General features: G+C 44.4%; 1 protein-coding gene across 1 annotated transcript in view; it reads right to left on the reverse strand.

Annotated features, from left to right (window-relative positions):
* Positions 1-24,818, reverse strand: part of EFCAB6 (EF-hand calcium binding domain 6) — a 195,047-nt gene that overhangs the window by 26,402 nt on the left and 143,827 nt on the right. Inside the window, exons 22-24 of the mRNA XM_060778167.2 lie at positions 19,575-19,730; positions 13,271-13,469; positions 8,630-8,818 (exon numbers count right to left, since the gene is read on the reverse strand). Of these exons, the coding sequence (XP_060634150.2) occupies positions 8,630-8,818; positions 13,271-13,469; positions 19,575-19,730 (544 nt within the window). The remainder of the gene's footprint in view (positions 1-8,629; positions 8,819-13,270; positions 13,470-19,574; positions 19,731-24,818) is intronic.

The raw sequence follows: 24,818 nt of genomic DNA on the forward strand, positions 1-24,818 counted from the left end.
AGTCTGATGAGGAGCGACAAAGAAAGAAGATCCGGGATATACTTACTGCTCCCATGGAGGAAGAGGATTTCATGGGTTTTTCTGGAAATGATGGGTCTGGGAGTGATGGGGATGAGGAGGAATCACTGGATTGGACCAAGGTACAAGAGGTTCAGAATGTGTACTCAACCAACGTCTAGTGACACATTTGTGGGGTTTTCTGATGGTGGGGATTGGCAATCAGGTGATACTGTGGAATCCTGGGGAAACCTAAGTCTTCACAAGGGGTGGAAGATTTGGAGGGATGGGCATTGGCGCTCAGCTGTGGAAGCTAAACCAGTGGAGAGTGATGAGGATAGGGTGGAGGGCAGCTCATCATCGGATGATGAGTTGTAAGATAAAAGTAGGCACTGAAATGGTAGAACTTTGCAGTAGGCAAAGTGTTGGTTTGGTGCCTTGGATCTTGTCGCTGCCGCTTTCCTGTTGGGCTTGGGTCCTGGATCTGCAGGCTGCTGTTTTGCTTCGTCTTACCGACCGGCTTGGATTCTCATAAGTGTGGATTTCCCCTCTCCTTGACTTCGGACTGCTTTTGACACCGCCGCCTTGTGGACTTTGGAACCTCGCAACTTTGGACTTAGATTTCTTCGACTTTGGACTTCATTTGGATGACGGCTCTTCTTCACAGCTCTTTGCTTGATTGTTTTCCATTTACTGTGTGATTTCGGGGTATTTTGGAAGTGCTCCTGTTTAATCCGGATTTTTTTTTGCCAGGATTATCTGGATTATTGCTTTAGTTTGTTTTTCAAGCTGGAAATTGCTGCAACTTTTGAGTTTTGACCAGAGGCACTGAAGTAAGTGTCTCTGAGTCTTATTTACTTCATATCAATAAACTATTCTTTTGGACATAGTCCTGAATATACTCTTTAAGGCGTCTGGGTTCCAACACTTTGGATATATTCTTTGCTGACCACATTTTTCACATGGCCATGCTCAGGGGCGGCTCTTTCATTAAGCAAAGTAAGCGGTCACAGTACACTTTTTTTTGCCAGGGGCACAGAGGCACCTCTGTAAATGCCCCTTGACCGCCACTTGGGGAGTGCCCCCTCAGCTCAAAGCAGCCCTAGCAGTCCGGGGGGAGCCTCGGCTTCTTTGCCTCGCTGCCGGGTGATCCTCTTCACAAAGGGACCGGGCCCTAGAGCCTCACCTAGCCCCTCTCGTTCCTGCTCCACCCGGCCACCGGGTGCGCATGCGTTCTCCACGTTCGATCCCTTCCCCATGACCGGCTCCCTTTCCCAAGCCCCCGGTGTTCCACCCACCTCGCGCTCCTCTCCTTTCCCCTTCTGAAGACCCCGGCGTGTGCACCAATAGTTGCCTCTTCTCCTGACTTTCTCTTCAGCCATTGGGACCAAGAGAGAGAGAGAGAGAGCCCCTCTGGCTGGAGGTATCTCCCACCTCCACTCCCTCCTCTGTTTTTGCACCTTCCTTCAGGAAAGGCGGGCATTTCCGCCTCTCTCTCTCTCTCTCTTGGTCCCAATGGCTCAGGAAAAAGTCAGGAGAAGAGGCAACTTTTTGTGTGCATGCCGGGGTTTTCAGAAATGCTTCCGGACCCGAAGAGGGCCAGGCAAGGGAGCAAGTGTGGCGATGTGGCTCCGCCCCTTGGCCCACCCATGGATTGGGGAGAGGAGAGAAGCATGAGGCAGGTGCAGCACGAGTGAGTGGATGGATGCGCGAGCGTGCACTGGACTCTCAGGGCCAGCCTATAAAAGGGAAGGGGCGACAAAAGGGGAGCACGCCTCGGAGGGGAGGGGAGGGGGAGAGAGACACAGAGACAGAGGGAAAGGGAGAGGGTGTTGCTTGACCTCCCCCTCCCCTTTCCCTTATGGGGAGGGGAGGAGGAGAGAGAGAGAGAAAGAGAGGGGGGTACTGCTTGACCTCCACCTCCCCCTTAAGGGGAGGGGAGGGGGAGGGGGAGAGAGACAAAGCGGTGGGAGGGGTGCTGCTTGACCTGCCCCTCCCTTTTTCCCTTATGGGGAAGGAAGGGGGAGAGAGACAGAGAAAGGGGGGAGGGTGCTGGTTGACCTGCCCCTCCCCCTTTCCCTTATGGGGAAGGGAGGGGGAGAGAGACAGAGAGAGTGGGGAGGGGTGCTGCTTGACCTCCCCCCCAGGGGTGGCTCAACCCATTACTAAAGTAAGCATTTGCAGTATAGTTGATTTTGCCCAGGGGCGCTCTTGAGGTGCTCTTGGGGGAAAATAGACCTTGACATATGCGAGTTGTAGTTACTGGGATGTATAGTTCACCTACAATCAAAGAGCATTCTGAACTCCACCAATGATGGAATTGAACCAAATATGGCACACAGAACTCCCACGACGAACAGAAAATATATATCAGTGATTGGTTGGGGGGGGGGGGGGCAAAATACTGTTTGCTTACCATTGAAAATTACCTAGGGCCGCCTCTAGCCATGCTTGATATTGTCCAACTGTAGTATGCCCAGCTATTTATAAGCTTCAGACTGATTACATATTATTATTATTATTATTATTATTATTATTATTATTAAGAAGCAAACGTTAGAATCAAATTTTACACTTGTGATGCCATGCATTTCATAAACAACAACAGATTGTGATTGAGTTGACAATCTGCTCAACTCATTTATATCAGAACTTTATAGAATTATTCAGAATGTTAGCCTTATCCACATGCATCAGCACCGGCATCATCAAAAGAACCCAGAAATGAATAAAGTAAAAGTGGAATTTGCACAAGTTTTCTCAGTTTCAATGAATTCAACTCTTTCTGAGCATAAAATGAATTTTAAACTTGCATGGTTCTGGGGTATGCTAATTACTCACCTTCTGGAGTTGAGAATTGTATTTTTATTTATGAGGTGTCATTTATTACCCATCTCCTTACAGGCTCCAACTTTACTAGTTCAGTAAATTTCCCATACTTTAACGATCAGAGCTGCAGCCTTGGCCACATATTTCTATATATACCTCAGTGACCAGGCTTTGTGTAATGTATGATAATAAGGTTTTCTGAATGTGCTTGAACGAGCAGCATACTTCATTAATTTAGCAATATATGTTAGATCTAAAAATCTTGAATATTTAGATAAAATGAATAGTTTGATAGCACTCTTTTGCCAATTGTATTTCAAAGATAAATGTCAGGGTCCCAACTCGGATGAATCAAGGAAGCAAAATTGATACACATGCACACATATATCCGAATTCAGCACATTGGCCATAGAAGTGATGCATATTTATGTCTCCATTTATATCTCACCTTTTTGTTTTTTTTTTGTTTTTAAATATATGAGTTAGAAGATAGAAATACAACTTTTAAAAGTTAAATCAGCATTAACAAAAAACGTAAAACAGAGATGGTGAATTGTGTCCAATTCTGGGCACCACAATTCAAGAGAGACATTGACAAGCTGGAATGTGTCCAGAGGAGGGAGACTAAAATGATCAAGGGACTGGACAGGGCATCACACTGTTTGGACAATACACATTCATGCACTGCTGAAGTATTATACACGGGAGTCGTCATATGCTGGAGTAGCTTTATGCGAGGGGGTCGTCTTATATGTGGGAGTAGTTTTATTCGCCAGAAGCCATCTTATAGAGCAGGTGCTAAAACTTCCAATCCGGATTGAAGAAACTGTGGTTGCTGCATATTGTGGAGGAGCTCAAAAATGGCAGTGGCCGCGTCCCTGCCGTATGCAGCAACTGTATGAAAGCATTAAGGGCAATGCTGTACAAGTATGGTAGAAGAAAATCAATTCATCAGGATTCATGGACTTAATGCAGTCTCGATGGTGAGGTGAAGGGGCGCCTCACCGGGAAGGTGTAAGTGAAGGGCGGATAAAACTGCAGGCGTCAGGGGCGCCCGGGGTATGGGAAAAAAAGATAGAGTGGCTCTGGGCCCAGAAAAACACAACTCTTTTACTTGTCTGGCCCACCCTTGTATCCTATTACCGTACCTCTTCCTCTGCCTCTCAGATCTCGCTCCTGAAGACTGCAGTCAAGCGATGCAGGTGTGCATGTGTAGGATCTGAGAGGCAGAGAAGGAGGGACAGTAATAGGAAAATTACCATATTGAAATCAAATCTGATGTTTTAAAATGTTTTATTTGGTGTGTGTTGGAAGAGGGGTAGTCTTATACGGCGAGTATATCCCAAACTCTATATTTCAACTGAAAAGTTGGGGGTCGTCTTATACGCCCAGTCGTCTTATATGCCGGAATATAAGGGTAAATGATCCAACTGGCAACATAGCATAGAAACCTCAGAAGATTGCAAAATCTTTTTTAATGCTGTACTTTTTGATTGCAGGTTTGAGCATAGATCCATTCCCAATTTACATGAAAAATTAATAACATCCAGCAATTCCTTCAGTTCTACACCAAAGGGAAGTATTTTAAGTTTTAAGTTTTCACATTTTGGAGACCACTTTTGAATTTGACCAGGAGTCTCAAGTGCACATTCTGTACTGGTTGAAGCAAAAGTAATAAAAACTCGTTTGCCTGTTTATACTTTTACAAATCAATTGTTGTTCCATCTGCAAAATATGCTGTCTGAGACAGTAATGGGGCACTGGTTAAAATGAAAGAATGCAGAAATATTGAGTCGCAAAACAATAATTTATTTAATTTTCCAATCTCTTTGTAAATCCAGTCTTATTCCTTCCAGATATTTTGGATTATAAAAAATATCCACTCCCCAGACTTGAACCTGCGACTTTTCAGTAAGCAAGTTCAGCGGCTCAGCGGTTTAACTCACTATGCAACCAGGGGCTCCTCCTAAACCCTAATCACACTGAAAGCTTTTTTTTTTTTTTAGAGCAGGGATGTCAAACTCATTTTCATGGATGTCCACATTGGCCTTATGACCACCTTCAAAGGGCATTGAATCCATGGATAAAGTGGGCCACATCTTTTATTTTATTTTTACATAGGTGTCAATGTTCTGGTATTTACCCAGTTTGAATCCCCAGATATTACTGAACAACAACTCCCAAGGCTTTTGATTATCTGCCATGTGGACTGGGGATGATGGAATCGCAACCCAACAGTACTTGTGACTTTGAGGTTGGGAAAAGGTCAAAGGACATCTTAACATCAGATATCATATCCACAAGCCTTGTATCTAAATCCAGTCTCCCCTCTCCTGATTAAACTGAGCCAACTTCAACTTTCCAGATGTTACTGTATCACAACTTCCATCAGCTCTACTCATGATGTCTAATGATGAGGAATACAGGAGTTGAAGTCCAGTATCTGGAGGGCCACATAAAATGATAAGGTGGACCAAATTCATGCCATGGGTCTTCAGTTTGACAGATGACACTCTCGCCCTATTCACAGTCACCTTCCAGTGCCTGAGCACATCTTCTACAACCACCACCTACTTCCATTTTCCTTTATCCTAGACAAGATATCATCAATATATACCATAGCAATATGCTCATTGTAAGGGCCTGTGCTGCATGAACTATATCATTTTACAGCATGTGTGTGTGTGTGTGTGTGTGTAATGTTTGTGGGATTAACATAACTCCAAAAACACTGGCTGAAGTGACACCAAATTTGGACACAATACACCTATCAGGCCAACGAGTGACCATCACTCATAAAACATTGAAAAACACAGCGGAGGAGACTTAAAAAGCCAAAAATTTTTTAAAAAAATACAATGCATGTGCAAAATCACAACCACACCCTCACCCACACACACACATATATATGCAAACACACATATATACACATATACACAAATATATACACACACAAAACACATATACACAGACTGGGCCACCGCAACGCGTGGCAGGGGATGGCTAGTATATATATATATATAACCGTATTTGTATACCGCCTTTCTCAGCCTGAAGGCGACTCAGGGCAGTTTACACTTGGCAACAATTCGATGCTCCAACAGAAATAAAAATACAATTAAAAACATTTAGCATAAATATAAAAACCATATAAAAACAATAAAAAATAAATCATCAGCGTCTCCTTACTACAATCATTTTCCAATCGCATCATTCCGTCGTTCCGTAGTTTCATATTTGCCTGTTACGCTTGCTTGAAGAGCTAGGTTTTGACCTTTTTACAAAATGTTAAGAGGGAGGGGGCCGAACTAATATCCCTAGAGAGGGCCGATCTAATATCCCTAGAGAGGGCGTTCCATAGCCGAGGGGCCACCGCTGAGAAGGCCCTGTCTCTCGTCCCCGTCAGACGCATCTGCGAAGATGACGGGACCGAAAGCAGGGCCTCCTTAGATCTTAGAGTTCTAGATGGTTCATAAGGAGAGATACATTCGGACAGATAATCTATATAAAATTCAACTTTGTGGTGTCTCATTGTGGTCTCACTTGAAAATATCCTATATTAGTAGTCCCCATTCTGGAAAATGCTGAATTGGTACTGCACAGTCTAAAGTTGCAAATATCTATTAAAGACAAAAAGCAAAGCTTAGCTATCTTTACTCAAGTAACTGTTAAACTACACTTATCACAATATTTTTCTCTCATTCGTCATGTCATTTTGCTGTGTGAGTAGGTAAACTTTTGAGAAAGGAGGAAATTCCCCAGTGGGTTGTTTTAGGTTTTTTCAGGCTATATGGCCATGGTCTAGAGGCATTCTCTCCTGATGTATCGCCTGCATCTATGGCAATCATCCTCAGAGGTAGTGAGGTCTGTTGGAACTAGGGAAAAGGGTTTATATATTTGTGGAATGACCAGGGTGGGACAAAGGACTCTTGTCTGCTAGAGCTAGGTGTGAATGTTTCAACTGACCACCTTGATTAGCATATAATGGCCTGACAGTGCCTGGAGCAAACTTTTGTTGAGAGGTGATTAGATGTCCTTGTTTGTTTCCTCTCTGTTGTTGTGCTGTTGTAATTTTAGAGATTTTTCAATACTGGTAGCCAGATTTTGTTCATTTTCATGGTTTCCTCCTTTCTGTTGAAATTGTCCACATGCTTGTGGATTTCAATGGCTTCTCTGTGTAGTCTGACATGGTGGTTGTGAGAGTGGTCCAGCACTTCTGTGTTCTCAAATAAAATGCTGTGTCCAGGTTGGTTCATCAGGTGCTCTGCTATGACTGATTTCTCCTAGTTCCAACAGACCTCACTACCTCTGAGGAAGCTTGCCATAGATGCAGGTGAAACGTCAGGAGAGAATGCCTCTAGACCATGGCCATATAGCCCGAAAAAACCTACAACAACCCAGTCATTCCGGCCATGAAAGCCTTCCTATTTATAGCAGGGAGAAACAGGTCAACAAATATCTTATTTATTTATGTATTTATTTCGGGTTCTTTTACCCCGCCCTTCTCACCCAGAAGGGGACTCAGGGCGGCTTACAAAAGCAAAGGCACAATTCGATGCCTGCATCACAGAACAATCAAAACACAAAATTACATCAAATTCACAGTTAACAACCAATACAAACCCAATTCCTCCTCCTACATGGTCAGCGTTCGCTATCTCATAGTTCTAATTTTCAATTCCACTTCGTCCATCCTATTGGTCTTACTCGTCTGATTGTCTTATTTAATTGCCAGATTGCCCAAAGGCCTGGTCCCATAACCACATCTTCACCCTCCTCCTGAAGGAGAGGAGGGATGATGATGTCCTGATTTTCCCCAGGAGTGAGTTCCACAAGTGAGGGGCCACCACCGAGCAAGCCCTGCTCCTCGTCCCCACCAGCCTCACTTGTGACAGTGGTGGGGTCGAGAGCAGGGCCTCCCCAGATGATCTCAAACTCCGGGGTAGGATGTAGAGGGAGATACGTTCGGACAGATACACTGGACTGGAACCGTACAGGGTTTCGTAGGTCAAAACCAGCAACTTGAATTGTGCTCGGAACTGAACCGGCAGCCAGTGGAGCTGGCACAGCAGGGGGGTGGTGTGCTCCCTGTATGTCGCTCCGGTGAGCAGTCTGGCTGCCGCTCACTGGACTAGTTAAAGTTTCCGAATAGTCTTCAAGGGCAACCCCACGTAGAGAGCGTTGCAGTAGTCAATGCTCTCTATGTTATATTGGGGGTGGGGAACAGTGGGGTGAGGTGTACAGATGGTTAGACTTGAATACAGATTGGAAAGGACCACACTTAATTTTTATTAACACAAGGAACTCACTAAATGGCTAGGTAAAGGTAAAGGTAGTCCCTTGACATTAAGTCCAGTCATGTCTGACTCTGGGGTGTGGTGCTCATCACCATTTCTAAGCCGAAGAGCCAGCGTTGTCCATAGACACCTCCAAGGTCATGTGGCCGGCATGACTGCATGGAGCGCCGTTACCTTCCCGCCGGAGCGGTACCTATTGATCTACTCACATTTGCATGTTTTCGAACTGCTAGGTTGGCAGAAGCTAGGGCTGACAGCGGAAGCTCACGCCGCTCCCCGGAATTGAACCTGTGACCTTTCGATCAACAAGCTCAGCAGCTCAGTGCTTTAACCCACACTGAGGGGTGCTTGGCTCCCACTAAATGGCTAGAAGCCAATAATTAACTCTCAAGCTAAGTTATTTGCAGGACAAAATGGTCTGAAAACCAAACACTAAGAGCAATGGTTTATGAATCTGGGTATGTTTTGGTCAACCCCAAGTCTGATAGTTTCATTTTCTTTCTTACCTCTGAAAGAAAGTTGAATTTTTGCAGGAAATATTTCCAGTCGATGCAGTGTTCACCACGGAGTCGCTGTAGTTTGAGGAGATGGTTGAATTGTTTTTCAGAGAGAGTGAAACAGAAGTGGTGAAGGACCTGCCGGAAATCCAAGGTGGAAATTGCCCCTGTACGCTCCTTGTCAAAAGCTGAAAAGGCCTGCAAGTAGCAGAAAAGAACCGTAGTTATGAATAGCTGGCATCTGTGAACACGATTTCTCTTTAGCAAAGCGACTGCTGAGTGACAGAGATAAATGCAGAGGCAATGCACATCCTTCTGCTGCCTCAAGTATTCTACAAATGAAACAGTGCTAAGACATTCCAAAGGAATTCTTGTTCAAGCATTTTGTTAACCGAATTTCTGTTCTAAGAGCTTCGTCTCCTCTAGCTGAATTCATTATCTAGAGTGTCTGTTTACAATATGTCTCCACAGCAACCAAAGGCAAATGAAACCTGAGTGTGAATGATGGTTGGGAGCCTGGCTGGGATGACAAAGGTATCGGCCAGCACGTCAATGACTTAGAAATAGTTTTCTAAGATCTACAGAGACACTCACTGGAACATCTCAGCAAGAGAGAGTCCAAAAGCGGCAGGCTCAAACCCAAAACCTCAACCAATGGCTATTTATTTATTTTATCGTGTCATCCGCAACCAGAACATTGTATTACATTTCTAACAGAACAAAACAAACAAACAGATTAAAAAAACAACACAAATTTTGAAAAACTTGGTAGCTGATTAAATGTCCTTTGACCAGTATCTGGCCACTTGGAGTGCCTCTGGTGTTGCCACAAGAAGGTCCTCCATTGTGCATGTGGCAGGGCTCAGGTTGCATTGCAGCAGTGGTCAGTGGTTTGCTCTTCTCCACACTCGCATACCGTGGATTCAACTTTGTAGCCCCATTTCTTAAGATTGGCTCTGCATCTCGTGGTACCAGAGCGCAGTCTGTTCAGCACCTTCCAAGTTGCCCAGTCTTCTGTGTGCCCAGGGGGAGTCTCTCATCTGGTATCACCCACGGATTGAGGTGCTGGGTTTGAGCCGCCACTTTTGAACTCTCGCTTGCTGAGGTGTTCCAGTGAATATCTCTTTAGATCTAAGAAAACTATTTCTTGATTTAAGTCGTTGACGTGCTGGCTGATACCCTAACAAGGGATGAGCTGGAGATATCTCTGCCATGGTCCTTTCACTATTGGCTGAACTTACCGGCGGATGTCAGGTGGTGCAATACCAGCTAAGCAGTGTAATTTCTCCAGTGGTGTAGGGCGCAGACATCCCGTGATAATGCGGCATGTCTCATTAAGAGCCACATCCACTGTTTTAGTGTGGTGAGATGTGTTCCACACTGGGCATGCATACTCAGCAGCAGAGTAGCATAGCGCAAGGGCAGATGTCTTCACTGTATCTGGTTGTGATCCCCAGGTTGTGCCAGTCAGCTTGATATTGTTTCTAGCGCTCACTTTTTGCTTGATGTTCAGGCAGTGCTTCTTGTAGGTCAGAGAACGGTCCAGAGTGACTCCCAGGTATTTGGGTGCGCTGCAATGCTCCAGTGGGATTCCTTCCCAGGTAATCCTCAGAGCTCGGGATGTTCTGATTCAGAAGCAACCAGAACCAATGGCTGATACCAAATGAGAGACTCTCTCCTGGGCACACAGAAAACTAGGCGACTTGGAAGGCGCTGAACAGACTGCGCTCTGGCACCACGAGATGCAGAACCAATCTTAAGAAATGGGGCTACAAAGTGGAATCCACGACATGCAAGTGTGGAGAATAGCAAACCACGGACCACCTACTGCAATGCAGCCTGAGCCCTGCCACATGCACAATGGAGGACCTTCTTGCAGCAACAACAGAGGCGCTCCAAGTGGTCAGCTACTGGTCAAAGGACATTTAATAGAATACCAAGTCTGCAAACTTTGTTTTTTGTTTTTTTTTAATCAATACAACTGTTTTGGTTCACTCCTGACATGATAAATAAATAAATAAAAATGTTGTGCTCCTTGGGCTTGAGTCTTTGTAAGCCACTCCAAGTCCCTTAGGGGAGATGGAGGTGGGGTATAAAAATAAAGTTAAAATCATAATATTATTATATGGGATAAGAAGATAATCTGGGTTCAGATCCTGTGATATAGAGCAGTGTATATCCAGCCTAAGAAAGTCCTTTGAAAGACCTTGAAAAACCAATGCCAGAATACATCACCTTTCCATTCTGGGCTTAGTGCGATTGGTGGGGACGAGAGAGAGGGCCTTCTCGGTGGTGGCCCCTCGACTCTGGAACTCACTTCCTAAGGACATCAGGCATGCCCCAACTCTGGCAGTCTTTAGGAGGAGCGTGAAAATGTGGTTATTCCAGTGTGCCTTCCCAGAATAATGAACCCTTAACATTATGTCCTTTAAAGCACTTTATACTGATTTAGGACTGCTTGTACTTTGCCACCAACGCCCCACCTCCTCTATCTTGTTCATGCCCAGCATTATTTTTTAATTTTAATTACATTTTGCCCAGCCATAGATTTTAAATGTGTATTGTGCTATTGTTCAATGTTTAAGCTATTTATGTATGAGATTTATTTTAATTGCTTTGTATTAGTATTTGTATTTTGCTTTGTATTGTGGTTGTATTGCTTGTATTGATGTATTGTGGGCTCGGCCTCATGTAAGCCGCACTGAGTCCCTTGGGGAGATGGTAGCGGGGTATAAATAAATTATTATTATTATTATTATTATTATTAGTGCCAGGAGCGGCTCATCCATTATGCGAAGTAAGCGGTCGCAGAACACTTTTTTGCCAGGGGTGCAGAGGCGCCTCTGTAAATGCATCTGGAATATTGTGTCCAATTCTGGGCACCACAATTCAAGAGAGATATTGACAAGCTGGAATGTGACCAGAGGAGGGCGACTAAAATGATCAGGGGTCTGGAGAACAAGCCCTATGAGGAGCGGCTTAGGGAACTGGGCATGTTTAGCCTGAAGAAGAGAAGGCTGAGAGGAGATATGATAGTCATGTATAAATATGTGAGAGGAAGCCACAGGGAGGAGGGAGCAAGCTTGTTTTCTGCTTCCTTGGAGACTAGGACGCGAAACAATGGCTTCAAACTACAAGAGAGGAGATTCCATCTGAACATTAGGAAGAACTTCCTGACTGTGAGAGCCGTTCAGCAGTGGAACTCTCTGCCCCGGAGTGTGGTGGAGGCTCCTTCTTTGGAAGCTTTTAAGCAGAGGCTGGATGGCCATCTGTCAGGGGTGATTTGAATGCAATATTCCTGCTTCTTGGCAGGGGGTTGGACTGGATGGCCCATGAGGTCTCTTCCAACTCTTTGATTCTATGATTCTATGATTCTATGCCCCTCGACCGCCACTTAAGGAGCGCCCCCTCAGCTCACAACAGCCTTAGCAGTCTGGGGGGAGCCTTGGCTTTCTTGCCTCGCTGCTGGGCGATCCTCTTCCCAAAGGGGCCGGGCCCTTGAGCCTCGCCTAGCCCCTCTCATTCCTGCTCCACCTGGCCACCGGGTGCGCGAGCAGAGCCGGTGCTCAATCTTTCTCCGTGTTCAATCCCTTCCCCATGATTGGCTCCCTTTCCTGATCCCCCGGCGCTCTCCTCTCCCCAATCCACGGGTGGGCCAAGGGGCGGAGCCGCCGGGCCTGGCCCGCTTCGGGTCCGGAGGCGTGTCTGAAGACCCCAGCATGTGCACCAAAAGTCGCCTCTCCTCCTGACTTTCTCTTTAGCCATTGGGACCAAGAGAGAGAGAGAGAGAGAGAGAGAGAGCCCCTCCGGCTGGAGGTATCTCCCACCTCCGCTCCCTCCTTTGTTTTTGCGCCTACCTTCAGGAAAGGTGGGCATCTCCACCTCTCTCTTTCTCTCTCTCTCTCTCTCTCTCTCTCTCTCTCTCTCTTGGTCCCAATGGCGGAGGAGAAAGTCAGGAGAAGAGGTGACTTTTGGTGCACATGCCGGGGTCTTCAGGCATGCCTCCGTTCCCAAAGCCGGCCAGGCAAGGGAGCAAGTGCGGCAAGTGTAGTTACTGGGATGTATAGTTCACCTACAATCAAAGAGCATTCTGAACTCCACCAACGATGGAATTGAACCAAATATGGCACACAGAACTCCCACGACAAACAGTAAATATATATCAATGATTGGTTGAGGGGGGGGGGGGGTGCCAAAATACTGTTTGCTTACCGTTGAAAATTACCTAGGGCCACCTCTGATTAGTGCATGTGCATAGACATATACGCTGATAAATTAAGAAATGTATTGTCTCTCTCAGTCCCCTCCTCCCTCAGTGATAGTTTGTTGAGACCATCAACTCTTTTTGGCCGCGAAGTTTAAAGATAACGCCAGAGACCATAAACAAAGGTAGCAATAGGCTTCCTGACCACACTATGGACCCTTTTCGGAAGGGTTGATTCCTCAAACCAGACAAAGCAGGCACCACCACTAGAGGTTCCTGAGGATACATTTTTTGGGGTGCTTCTGGGGCTCTCCTTTGTCACGGATCCTGCCTCCAGTGTTCCCAAATTTCAGAGTCTGAATGTAAGGCCTATAAATTATTTTCTCTACTCTGGTCATGATGATAAGCATTATGCAAGTAAATAATAACATCTGCATGGCACCTACCTTGTATAGCAAATCGGATGAATCTGTAACTATCTGTTTAATCTTTCTCATGGCTTCAACTATGCTGAGCCCCACAAAGCTGATGGGTGGTACAGGAGGCACAGTTTTCCTTTTCTGCCGTTTGAAGGCTGCGCGATCATCAATAACTCTCAGAAAATCAAAATATGAAAGCCTGTTGTCCTGTATGGTTAGTCCTAAGCTAAGGGACGCAGGTGGGGAGAAACACATAAGATTGCAGATTTCTTTCTTATTTCCAAAGTATCAGCAACTGAAGCTGCATCTCCTAATCATGTTTTTACAGTTCTTTTATATAGTTCTGGGATAGCTCCATTGCTACTTGTAAATTGGTGAGAGCATTCCCCTTGCCAGCCAGCTGCTACAGTGCTAGGCAATAAGTGATTTTCATTTGCATATATTTAAGTTGATTATTTGTTTATTTGGTTTTCTATCTGATATATCATGAAAGCTTCTGTCGGAGAATAAATCATTAAAAAAATACCCACTGAGATAAAAGGAGGTGGAGGAGAAGGAAGAGGAGAGCACCCCAACATATATTAAAGGCATCCATCCCAATTATTATTTCTGTCTCAGCCTTCGATGTCTGCAGATTAAGCACATCTACGCCAAGCCAGATCACAGAAATTCATTAAGTAAGTCCAGAAAGATTTTAAAACTTCGAAGATGTAACCTGGTCGAACAACAACTATGTAAGGATCAACAATAGGCAGTAGAGGTGTGCAAAACAGCAGACATTCGTTCTGTTTTCGTTCTGGATTTCGGGTGCCCCTCACTCTCTGGTTCCGTTTTTGGGAAGATGCTTCCCAAAATGGAAATGAACTCCGGATCCCAAATTATGAATCCAAAGGGCCTCCTTCGGATCTTCCTAAAAATAAAAGGGGTGTATATGAAAACAGAACAAAAGCCAAACTAATTTCTGCCACGTTGCACAACCCTAATAGGCAGGCTATATCATCTTCTATATATATAAAAATGCTCTGTGCATAATGAGTACCTTAAAAACAAAAGAACCCATGAACGAAATCATACCAAATTTGGCAACAAAACGTCTCACAACACAAGGAGTGACCATCACTCAAAAGTTATGATTTTGTCATTTGGGAGTTGTAGTTGCTGGGATTTATAGTTCACCTATAATCAAAGAGCATTCTGAACTCCACCAACAATGGAATTAAACCAAACTTGGCACACAGGACTCCACGACCAACAGAAAACACTAGAAGGGTTTGATGGGCATTGACCTTGAGTTTTGGAGTTGTAGTTCACCTACATCTAGAGAGCACTGTGGACTCAAACAATGATGGATCTGGACAAAACTTGGCACGAATACTCAATATACCCAAATATAAACACAGATGGAGTTTGGGGGAATAGACTTTGACATTTGGGAGTTGTAGTTACAGGGATTTATAGTTCCCCTAAATCAAGGAGCATTCTGATCCCCACCAACGACAGAATTGGGGCAAACTTCCCACACAGAACTCTCATGACCAAAAGAAAATACTGGGTTTTCTGGTGGTCTTTGGTGACCATTCTGACACCCCCCCCCCCGGTCTTGTCTTCCCAGGTTGAGAAATGCTGCCTTAAGGCCATCCAGTCCAACTCCCTTCACCAGGGCAAGAAAAAATAATCAAAGCCCTCCTGACAAAGGGCCATTCAGCCATTCACAGACACACATATATGTATATGACAGATGCAGTATCAAAGATTTGCATTGTCTAAAGAAGGACAATGATATGTTACATCTTCCAGAGTAGGCAAACCAGACAATCTCCACATCAACACTGGCAAAGAAACAGCAAGAAATACTGTTTATCCACAAGCAGAAAGACATTACATATATTAGAAACCAACACTTTCTCATTACTTTATTTCCCAGATCAACAGACTGGGCCACAGCAACGCGTGGCAGGGGACTGCTAGTTTCTTATATTTAGCAAATGGAAATTCTACAAGGGGATCTTCCTATCATCTCACATCACTTCACATCTTAATACTATTCATTCAAGGCAGTCTGCACATTCAGTACTGAAACACCAGATGTTGGGTGATCAGACAGATGATCCAGTGATTAATGCATGGATGGATCAGGTCTAAATCAAAGAACAGACTGGAATCAAGTCCTTCCTGGCAAGTGCATTACCCTTACTACTCTACTACTCTCTAACTTTCATGATTCTGTAGTTCTATTCTTACGTGACAATTCAAAGGAATTTGTATGATGTTCATTTTTCTTTTATAAGTTCAATTTAAAACAAAAAGAAGAGAATGAAAGGTCAGGAAAACAAAAGATTCAAGATTTAATCTTCTGCATGGCTTCATATATGCTGAGCTGCACAAAACTGATGGGTGGTTTAGGAGGAACAGTGTTGGCACAATGTTCCTTCTCTGCCACCACTATCCTCCAAAAAAATCGGGTACCCTAACAAATTTGTGAACATCCTGTGGCTCCTCCATGATGACATGATGACAACAGTCTTGGACAGCAATGGCTCCCAAAATGACCATTTAAGGTGAAATCAGGTGTCAAACAGGGATGTGTTATTGCCCCAACTTTATTCTCCATCTTCATTGCTATAATACTTCATTTTGTTGATGGGAAGCTTCCCACCAGAGTGGAAATCATCTATTGGACAGATGGCAAGCTATTTAACCTCAGCAGACTGAAAGCCAAAACCAAGGTTACATCAACTTCTGTTATAGATCTCCAAAATGCTGTTGACAACGTCATCTGTGCACATTCAGAAGAAGACCTACAAAACACTCTAAACATCTTCGCAGAAGCATATGAGCTCGGCCTGTCATTGAGCATTGAGAAAACCAAAGTGCTCTTCCAGCAGTCACCAGCCAATTCCTCTCCAATGCCAGAAATACAGCTTAATGGTGTAACATTAGAAAATGTTGACCATTTCTGCTACATTGGCAGCCATCTCTCCACAAAAGTCAACATTGACACAAAAATACAACACCGCCTGAGCTCTGTGAGTGCAGCATTTTTCCGAATGAAGCAGAGAGTGTTTGAGGACTGGGACATCCGTAGGGATACCAAGGTGTTTGTTTATAAAGCTATTGTCCTCCCAACCCTGCTATATGCCTGTGAGATGTGGGCTATATACAGACGTCACATGCAACTCCTAGAATGATTCCATCAACGCTGCCTCCGAAAAATCCTGCAAATCTCTTGGGAAGACAGGCAGACAAATGTCAGTGTGCTGGAAGAAGCAAAAACCACCAGCATTGAAGCGATGGCCCTCTGCCATCAACTCCACTGGACCGGCCACATTGCCCGAATGCCAAACCACCGTCTCCCAAAGCAGTTGCTCTACTCGAAACTCAAGAAGGGAAAACAGAATGTTGGAGGACAGGAAAAGGGATTTAAAGATGGGCTCAAAGCCAACTTAAAAACTCTGGCATAGAACCGAGAACTTTGAAGCCCTGGCACTTGAGCATTCCAGCTGGAGGTCAGTTGTGACCAGCAGTGCTGTAGAATTTGAAGAGGCACAAATGAAGGGCGAAAGAGAGAAACATGCCAAGAGGAAGGAGCGTCAACCCAACTCCACCTAGAAGCCGATGCCCTCACTGTGGAAGAACATGTAGGTCAAGAATAGGGCTCCACAGTCACCTACGTACCCACCATCAGGACACTGACCTTGGGGGACAATGTATTGTCGAAGGCTTTCATGGCTGGAATCACTCAGTTCTTGTGGGTTTTTTCGGGCTATATGGCCATGTTCTAGAGGCATTTCTCCTGACGTTTCGCCTGCATCTATGGCAAGCATCCTCAGAGGTGACCTCAGACCTCACCTCTGAGGTTGCTTGCCATAGATGCAGGCGAAATGTCAGGAGAAATGCCTCTAGAACATGGCCATATAGCCCGAAAAAACCCACAAGAACTTGGGGGACAATCTTACTCAGACAACGAAAGATCACCTAAGTAAGCCACCACCTTGGAAAGACCTGAGAGCACAAAATTGAGGCCTCATTCTAATTGCCATGGATCTTGTGAGTTCAGAAACCAGAACGTTGATCCCAGAGTTTCATTTATGCAATTACTATCTATTTAACAGACAATGTACATAATATTAGAAATGGCAGCTTTTAAGACTGGAAGAAACATCTCTGCAATGTTGGTAGTTTTTGAACCTGCCTAATAGGAGAGTTGGCTCTGCTTCTGTCCTCACACTATTCTCAAATTACACTGCGGTGAGTGGAAATGATTAGGAGAAACTCTTAAAGCGAAGCCAGGAACCAAGAGTGGAAATCTGGACATCCACTTGTTTTTGGTATTGAAATTATTTTCACCAAAGTATCTCTTCTGTTCTGTTTTCACTGTAAATATGCATTAATGACTTTCCAAAATGACCCATTGCTTGATAATATACCTATTTGGTGGTAAGAAACTATCTTAATTTTTAAAAAAGAAAAGCTGCATAAAGCAGAGCCCCAAATATCTACTGTGAAAGCTGCCACCCCCAGAACACATTCACACCGACTGTGCTTGCATCTTGCAGCTGCAGATCACTCGAAGCCACACATTAGCCTGAGTCAAGCTGGCTCAGATGTTAGAGGCTCAGTGGAAAAGGAAATAATCAACACACTTCAGCGGAGGAATAAATTGCCAAGTTGGTATTAAAATTTTAGTAATAGAACCAAATGCATATGCTAATCTACTCCATTATTTAAGGCAGGATGGGGGGGGGGGGGGGGGAGAGAGAGAAAAGACTCCTTTCGATCTGGAAAAGACCCAGTCTGCAGAAAATTACAATGAATAGAAGTGTTTATCATCAAAAAGTCTTTGAGGAAAAGAGCAGGCAGAAAAAAATTCTTATTAGAGGCTTAATTCAAGGGAACTTAATCACACAATTAATAGGTGGAGTGAAAAGATTTTGTTTAGGTTTCGCTTCCCTTTGTGAAGTCTCCTCCTCATGAAAGAGGGTTTTTTTTTAGAGGGGAACGTAATTTTACTGAATGCTACACTCTCACATAAGCGACGTGTTAAGGTTTCTTTGGTATATAAAAAAATTAAACATGTTGTTCATTGGGTTGTTGTAGGTTTTTTCGTGCTGTATGGCCATGGTCTAGAGGCAGGCATGTACCCGGGGGGGGGGGGGGGGGTGTGGCAGCTTTTTGGGCTTCAGCCCCCCCCCCCCCCCCCGAAATTCTCATGGTGGTCCGCGAAAAGGTCTTACCAGTACATTATTTAAACTGTTATGTCTATTTATATCATGATCGGATCACCATGCTCAATATATCTCATATGCATGGGGGTATTGGGGTAACGATACAAAAGGTTTGCTAGGGTAGACCCTCTTTCACTCAGAGTCACCCCCCCCCCCCGAATCAGACTCAGCCCCCCCCCCCTAGAATCAAAATCCTGGCTACGGGCCTGTCTAGAGGCATTCTCTCCTGACATTTCGCCTGCATCTATGGCAGGAGTCTACCGTGCAGGAGTCTACCGTGTACCATGCAGCTGTGGACAAGTCTACATAGGGACCACCAAATGGAGCATTGCCCAAACACGAATCAAGGAACATGAAAGGCACTGCAGACTACTTCAACCAGAGAAGTCAGCCATAGCAGAGCACCTGATGAACCAACCTGGACACAGCATTTTATTTGAGAACACAGAAATGCTGGACCACACCAACAACCACCATGTCAGACTACACAGAGAAGCCATTGAAATCCACAAGCATGTGGACAATTTCAACAGAAAGGAGGAAACCATGAAAATGAACAAAATCTGACTACCAGTATTAAAAAACTCTAAAATTGCAACAGCACAACAACAGAGAGGAACCAGGCAGGGACATCTAATTACCTCTCGACAAAAATTTGCTCCAGGCACAGACAGCCCATTGTATGCTAATCAAGACAGTCAGTTGAAACAGTCACACCTAGCTCCAGCAGACAAGAGTCCTTTGTCCCACCCTGGTCATTCCACAGATATATAAACCCTTTTTCCTTGTTCCAACAGACCTCACTACCTCTGAGGATGCTTGCCATAGATGCAGGCGAAACGTCAGGAGAGAATGCCTCTAGACTATGGCCATACAGCCCGAAAAAACCTACAACAACCCAGTCATTCTGGCCATGAAAGCCTTCGACAATATGTTGTTCATTTTTAACAGGTGCCTTGGGTTTGCTTCCTGCCTTTTTCTTCACACTAGAAGTCTGATGCTTTCTGTACAAAGTTCTTATTTTGAACAGTATTATATGTATATTTGCATTAGATGCACTTAATCAATTAAGATAGATTCATTACAATTATGACAATTATAACAACCTGTATAGAAGTTCACTATACTGTTCATAGCCGAGGTAACAGTTAAAGTCTTCCAGCATCTTACGCAGGTCGCCTACTGATATGTAGCCTTCTCTGGTTTTATCCTGTAGCAAAAAGGCCTTGTGGAATTCCTGGGAACACTCACGGTATTTCTCTCTAAAAGAAAGATTTTCAGATTAGTTTTCCTGTTAAAGTACAATCAATACATAAGTACACATTAATATAATTAATTAGTACACAAATCTAGCTACTTGTGACCCTATTAGCCAAATGCAGACTATTAAGGATGTTGTCTTATTGGGGAGTCAACCAAGTTTCAGGTTCTTGTGGTGGTGGAGTTGCGTCTCATTAGCAGTCCACATTGCAGCAATGGATCTTAAGGTGTGAATACATTATTTACCATAAATACTCGTATATAACTCAACCTCGTGTATATGTCAAGGGCAGATTTGAGGGTCAAAATTATGGCTTCTAGCATCACCCATGGATAAGTTGAGGATCATTTCATGGAGAGGGTGGTCAACCACCCTGACAACCGCCACCATTTTCCCATCCATGCATTCTAAAAGGCCAGAACTAGCATCATTGTGGACAGATCAGAAAGGTCTGTGTTTCTTTTAAGTTCCACCAGAATAGTTTAAGCTTCTGCCTTTAGCCATCCCACTCTGAGAAAGGGATAGTTCTTATCTCATAAGAGTTAAGGTATAGTACTTACAATAACTAGTGGCTAAATCAACCCAGGATTTTGAGGACAATTTTTGCCTAAAATTCTTTGAGTTATACGCAAGTATACCTAGTAGTTCATGAATGCCTTAGTTTGGGCGATCATGATTGTAATCCTACAATGGCCTATATTAGGATGTTATTATTGAATTTGGTGCAGAGCATGGTAATAGGACTGGGCTGTGGGGGGAGGCTAATTTAACTAATTTATGACACCATAAAAATCTCCAGCAGTGTGCAAAAGAATGAGGAAGTACTCCATCAGTGTCACAAGGGGATGGTGAAGCAACAGCTCCCCCAATGGCCGGAATTCGAGCATACCCTCATAAAGCTGGAATGCTAAATAGCCTCTGTGTGTCTGTCTATATATGTTGTGTGTTTGTGTCATTGAATGTTTACCATGTATATGTGCATTGTAATCCATCCTGAGTCCCCTGCAGGGTTAGAAGGGTGGAATATAAATATTGTAAATAAACAAACAGACAGACAGACAGACAGACAGATAGAGTGGTGAGTTGGTATAGATATCAAATGGCAATTGTGGCTCTTCTTATTGCTCCCCAGTAGGTGTGTGCAAAACAGCACAGAATCAGCTGGTAAAGAGTCAGCTGCATTAAAATCACTACTGACCAAAAGGTCATGAGTTCGAAGCCAACCCAGGTTGGAGTAAATACCTGACCATTTGTCTAGCATGCTGTCAACCTTTGCAGCCCAAAAGACAGTTGCATCTGTCAAGTAGGAAATTTAATTACCGCTTTATGCGGGGAGGCTAATTTAAGTAATTTACGACACCATAAAAATCTCCAGCAGTGTGCAAAAGAATGAGGAAGTACTCCATCAGTATCGTAAATGGATGGTGAAGCGACAGCTCCCCTAGTGGCTGGAATTCGAGCATACTGTCGTGAAGTGGAATGTTAAATAGCCTCTGTGTGTCTGTCTATATATCTTGTGTGTCTATGTCACTGAATGTTTGCCATGTATATGTACATTGTAATCCACCCTGGGCCCCCTGCAGGGTGAGAAGGGTGGAATATAAATATTGTAAACAAACAAACAAACAAACAGACAGACAGACAGACAGACAGACAGAGTGGTGAGTTGGTATAGCTGTCAAATGGCAATTGTGGCTCTTCTTATTGCTCCCCAGTAAATGTGTGCAAAACAGCACAGAATCAGCTAGTAAAGAGTTAGCTGCATTAAAATCACTACTAACCAAAAGGTCATAAGTTTGAAGCCAGCCCAGGTTGGAGTAAATACCTGACCATTTGTCTAGCTTGCTGTCAACTTTTGCAGCCTGAAAGACGGTTGCATCTGTGAAGTAGGAAATTTAGGTACTGCTTTATGCGGGGAGGCTAATGTAACTAATTTACGACGCCATAAAAATCTCCAGCAGTGTGTAAAAGAATGAGGAAGTACTCCATCAGTGTCACAAGTGGATGGTGAAGCAACAGCTCCCCCAGTGGCCGGAATTCGAGCATACCCTCATAAAGCTGGAATGCTAAATAGCCTCTGTGTGTCTGTCTATATATCTTGTGTGTCTATGTCATTGAATGTTTGCCATGTATATGTGCATGTGTTTGTTTGTTTGTTCATTTAGGGATAAGTTCGTTTAGGGATAAATAAAGTGTTGAGTTGGTATAGCTGTCAAATGGCAATTGTGGCTCTTCTTATTTCTCCCCAGTAGGTGTGGGAGCACAGAATCAGTTGTGTTTTCAGTTCCCATCCCCATTCTGTTTTTGGGAAGATTCTTCCCAAAACAGAAATGGAGCTCAGGATTCCGAATTCCGAATCCGAATGGTCCGCCCTCCTAATCTCCTGGAATCTTCCCGAAAACAGAATTGGGGGGGGGGGGGGGCAAAATTTGAAACAAAAACAGAATGAAAACAGAATGGATTTGTACACCCCTACACCACAGCACCTACAAATGACTTCTCCTCCTCCTCCCTCAAACAGAGGGTGCCCTGTGTCCTCTATGGGAGATGTAAAGCTCTGGCCCAATGCATGGGTTGTATGATGACAGAGGTATGGCAAAAGAATCCAAGCTATTGATTAGAAAGTTCCTGGTTTCCCTCAGCCTTGAATTTTGGGCGTGCCCAAGCCAGTACTCTTCCAGTCCATTACCTCTACCTAGTAGTCGGACACACTTTGCAAGGCAATATTAAGAATTTCTATCACTATGCATAGAATTACAAAAAAAGATGTACTATGTGTATCCTATTGTCCTAATTTACTACTCCAGACAATTCTTGACAGCATCTTTAGTTCCTTAATACTATAAAAAGGCTATACTGTGATGATGTGAACAGCAACCATTTGGAAACCCTTTCAGTTGTGTATTTATGCTATTACAATGACAAGAACAGCGACGAAAAGCTATCTTCCATGTATACCTTCTGGGTGTTGTTTTTTTTTTTAAAAAAAAACATGCAATCAAAACCTTTCTTCCGAGCTTTATTTTTAGGGGTGGGAAATTAGACATTCAGGCATTTCTTGGACTGGATAAATGGTTGCCAAGCAGTAATTATTCCAATCATGGCAGAAAAACTGAGCATCAAGTATATGTTTTAAACTATGGATCCAGCTAGACTGCCAAACACACACACACAGAGCATACAAAAAAAATTCTTCACTTGCAAATGTTTTGTACTTTTCTAGAAGGGCTGGAGAATCGTTGCCCAAATGTGTCTAATTTGGGGTATTTGTTCTTCTTCAGTAAAAACAAAAGGAAAAAATTACACAACCCGATTTCCCCCCTTGCTTCTTGAATATTAAGTTTCTGAGACCCGTTTGTCACTTGGACTGTGTCTAAACTGTTAACTAACAGCTAATGGACATGTTTCAGAAATAATTTCTGATGAAATTGAAAGTGCGGCATGTAAGAGCATCTATGTCCCACAACATGAGAAGCCAGGGTTGTAGCTTGGATGATATACATGATACTGCATCACAGCAGAACAAAGAATCTACTATTTTAGATTACACAGTAACTCTCTCCTTTCATTTTGTTTTGTCATCCTCATTAAAATAAGCAGTGATGGACACCCAATGACAAAAGAAACTGTTTATCCTTAGATACACAGAAGAGATTTCATTCTGAGAGCTGCAGTGAGACCTGTCAAACTTCAGTAGAATTTTTTACTTTGTATTTATATTGTGAAGCAACACATGCTGAATGACTTGAGGTCATATGCAGTTGCCTTCCCTGGTGGAATCATTATCAATGTGGTTTGAAGGGGGAAGTACATCCATTGTTATAGCATCAACCCATGGATGATCTTGACTCACAATATGGCCATGAGAAGAAAAAGTCATACCCACATGGAGGAAAGAGGGACTTCTACTGGTGCTCAGTACAGTGTTCCCTCACTTATTGTGGGTGTTCTGTTTCAGGAATACCCACGATAAGTTAAAATCCGTGATGTAGGGATTCCTGGCTGCTGTTGCTGCTGACAACTGAGGGAGGAGAGCGCCTGCCTGGCTGAGGCCTTCTTTACCCTTACCGAAGGTGGCCCTCGTCCACCTGACCCTGTCCTTCCACCTCCAGTGAAGGAGCAAGGCCCAGCTGCCCTCCACCTCCAGCTCCACCAAGGTCATCCCTTCCCTTCCCGGGGCAGAGCCCTGTTCCACTTGCCCCAGATCCGGGCCTCTCCTCATCATTCCTCATATGGCATAAACCCATTGAGTGATCTAGACTCACAATATGGCCATGAGAAGAAAAGGTCACACCCACATTGAGGAAAGGAGGACTTCTACTGGTGTTCTGTACAGTGTTCCCTCACTTATCGCGGGTGTTTTGTTCCAGGAACACCCGTGTTAAGTGAAAATCCGTAATGTAGAGGTTTCTGGCTGCTGCTGCTGCTGGAGACTGAGGGAGGAGGGCGCCTGCCCGGCTGAGGCCCTCTTTACCCTTACTGAAGGTGGCTCTCAACTATCCGAACCTGTCCCCTCTGCCTCCAGTGGAAGAGCAAGGCCCAGCTGCCCTCCACCTCCAGTTCCACCAAGGTCATCCCTTCCCTTCCCGGGGTAGAGCTCTGTCCCGCTTGCCCCAGATCCAGGCCTCTCCTCATCATTCCTCATATGGCATCAATCCATGGAGTGATCTAGACTCACAATATGGCCATGAGAAGAAAAAGTCACACCCACATGGAGGAAAGGAGGACTTCTACTGGTGTTCAGTAAGGTGTTCCCTCACTTATCGCAGGTGTTCTGTTCCAGGAACACCCACGATAAGTGACAATCCATGATGTACTGATTGCTGGCTGCTGCAGCTGACAACTGAGGGAGGAGGGCGCCTGCCTGGCTGAGGCCTTCTTTACCCCTACTGAAGGTGGCCCTCACCTATCCGACCCTGTCCCGTCCGCCTCCAGTGAAAGAGGAAGGCCCAGCTGCCCTCCACCTCCAGTTCCACCAAGGTAATCCCTTCCCTTCCCTTCCCGGGGCAGAGATCTGTCCCGCTTGCCCCAGATCCGGGCCTCTCCTCATCATTCCTCATATGGCATCAACCCATGGAGTGATCTAGAC

Source organism: Anolis sagrei, chromosome 5, assembly GCF_037176765.1.
Source record: "Anolis sagrei isolate rAnoSag1 chromosome 5, rAnoSag1.mat, whole genome shotgun sequence".
Taxonomy (NCBI): Eukaryota; Metazoa; Chordata; class Lepidosauria; order Squamata; family Dactyloidae; genus Anolis; species Anolis sagrei.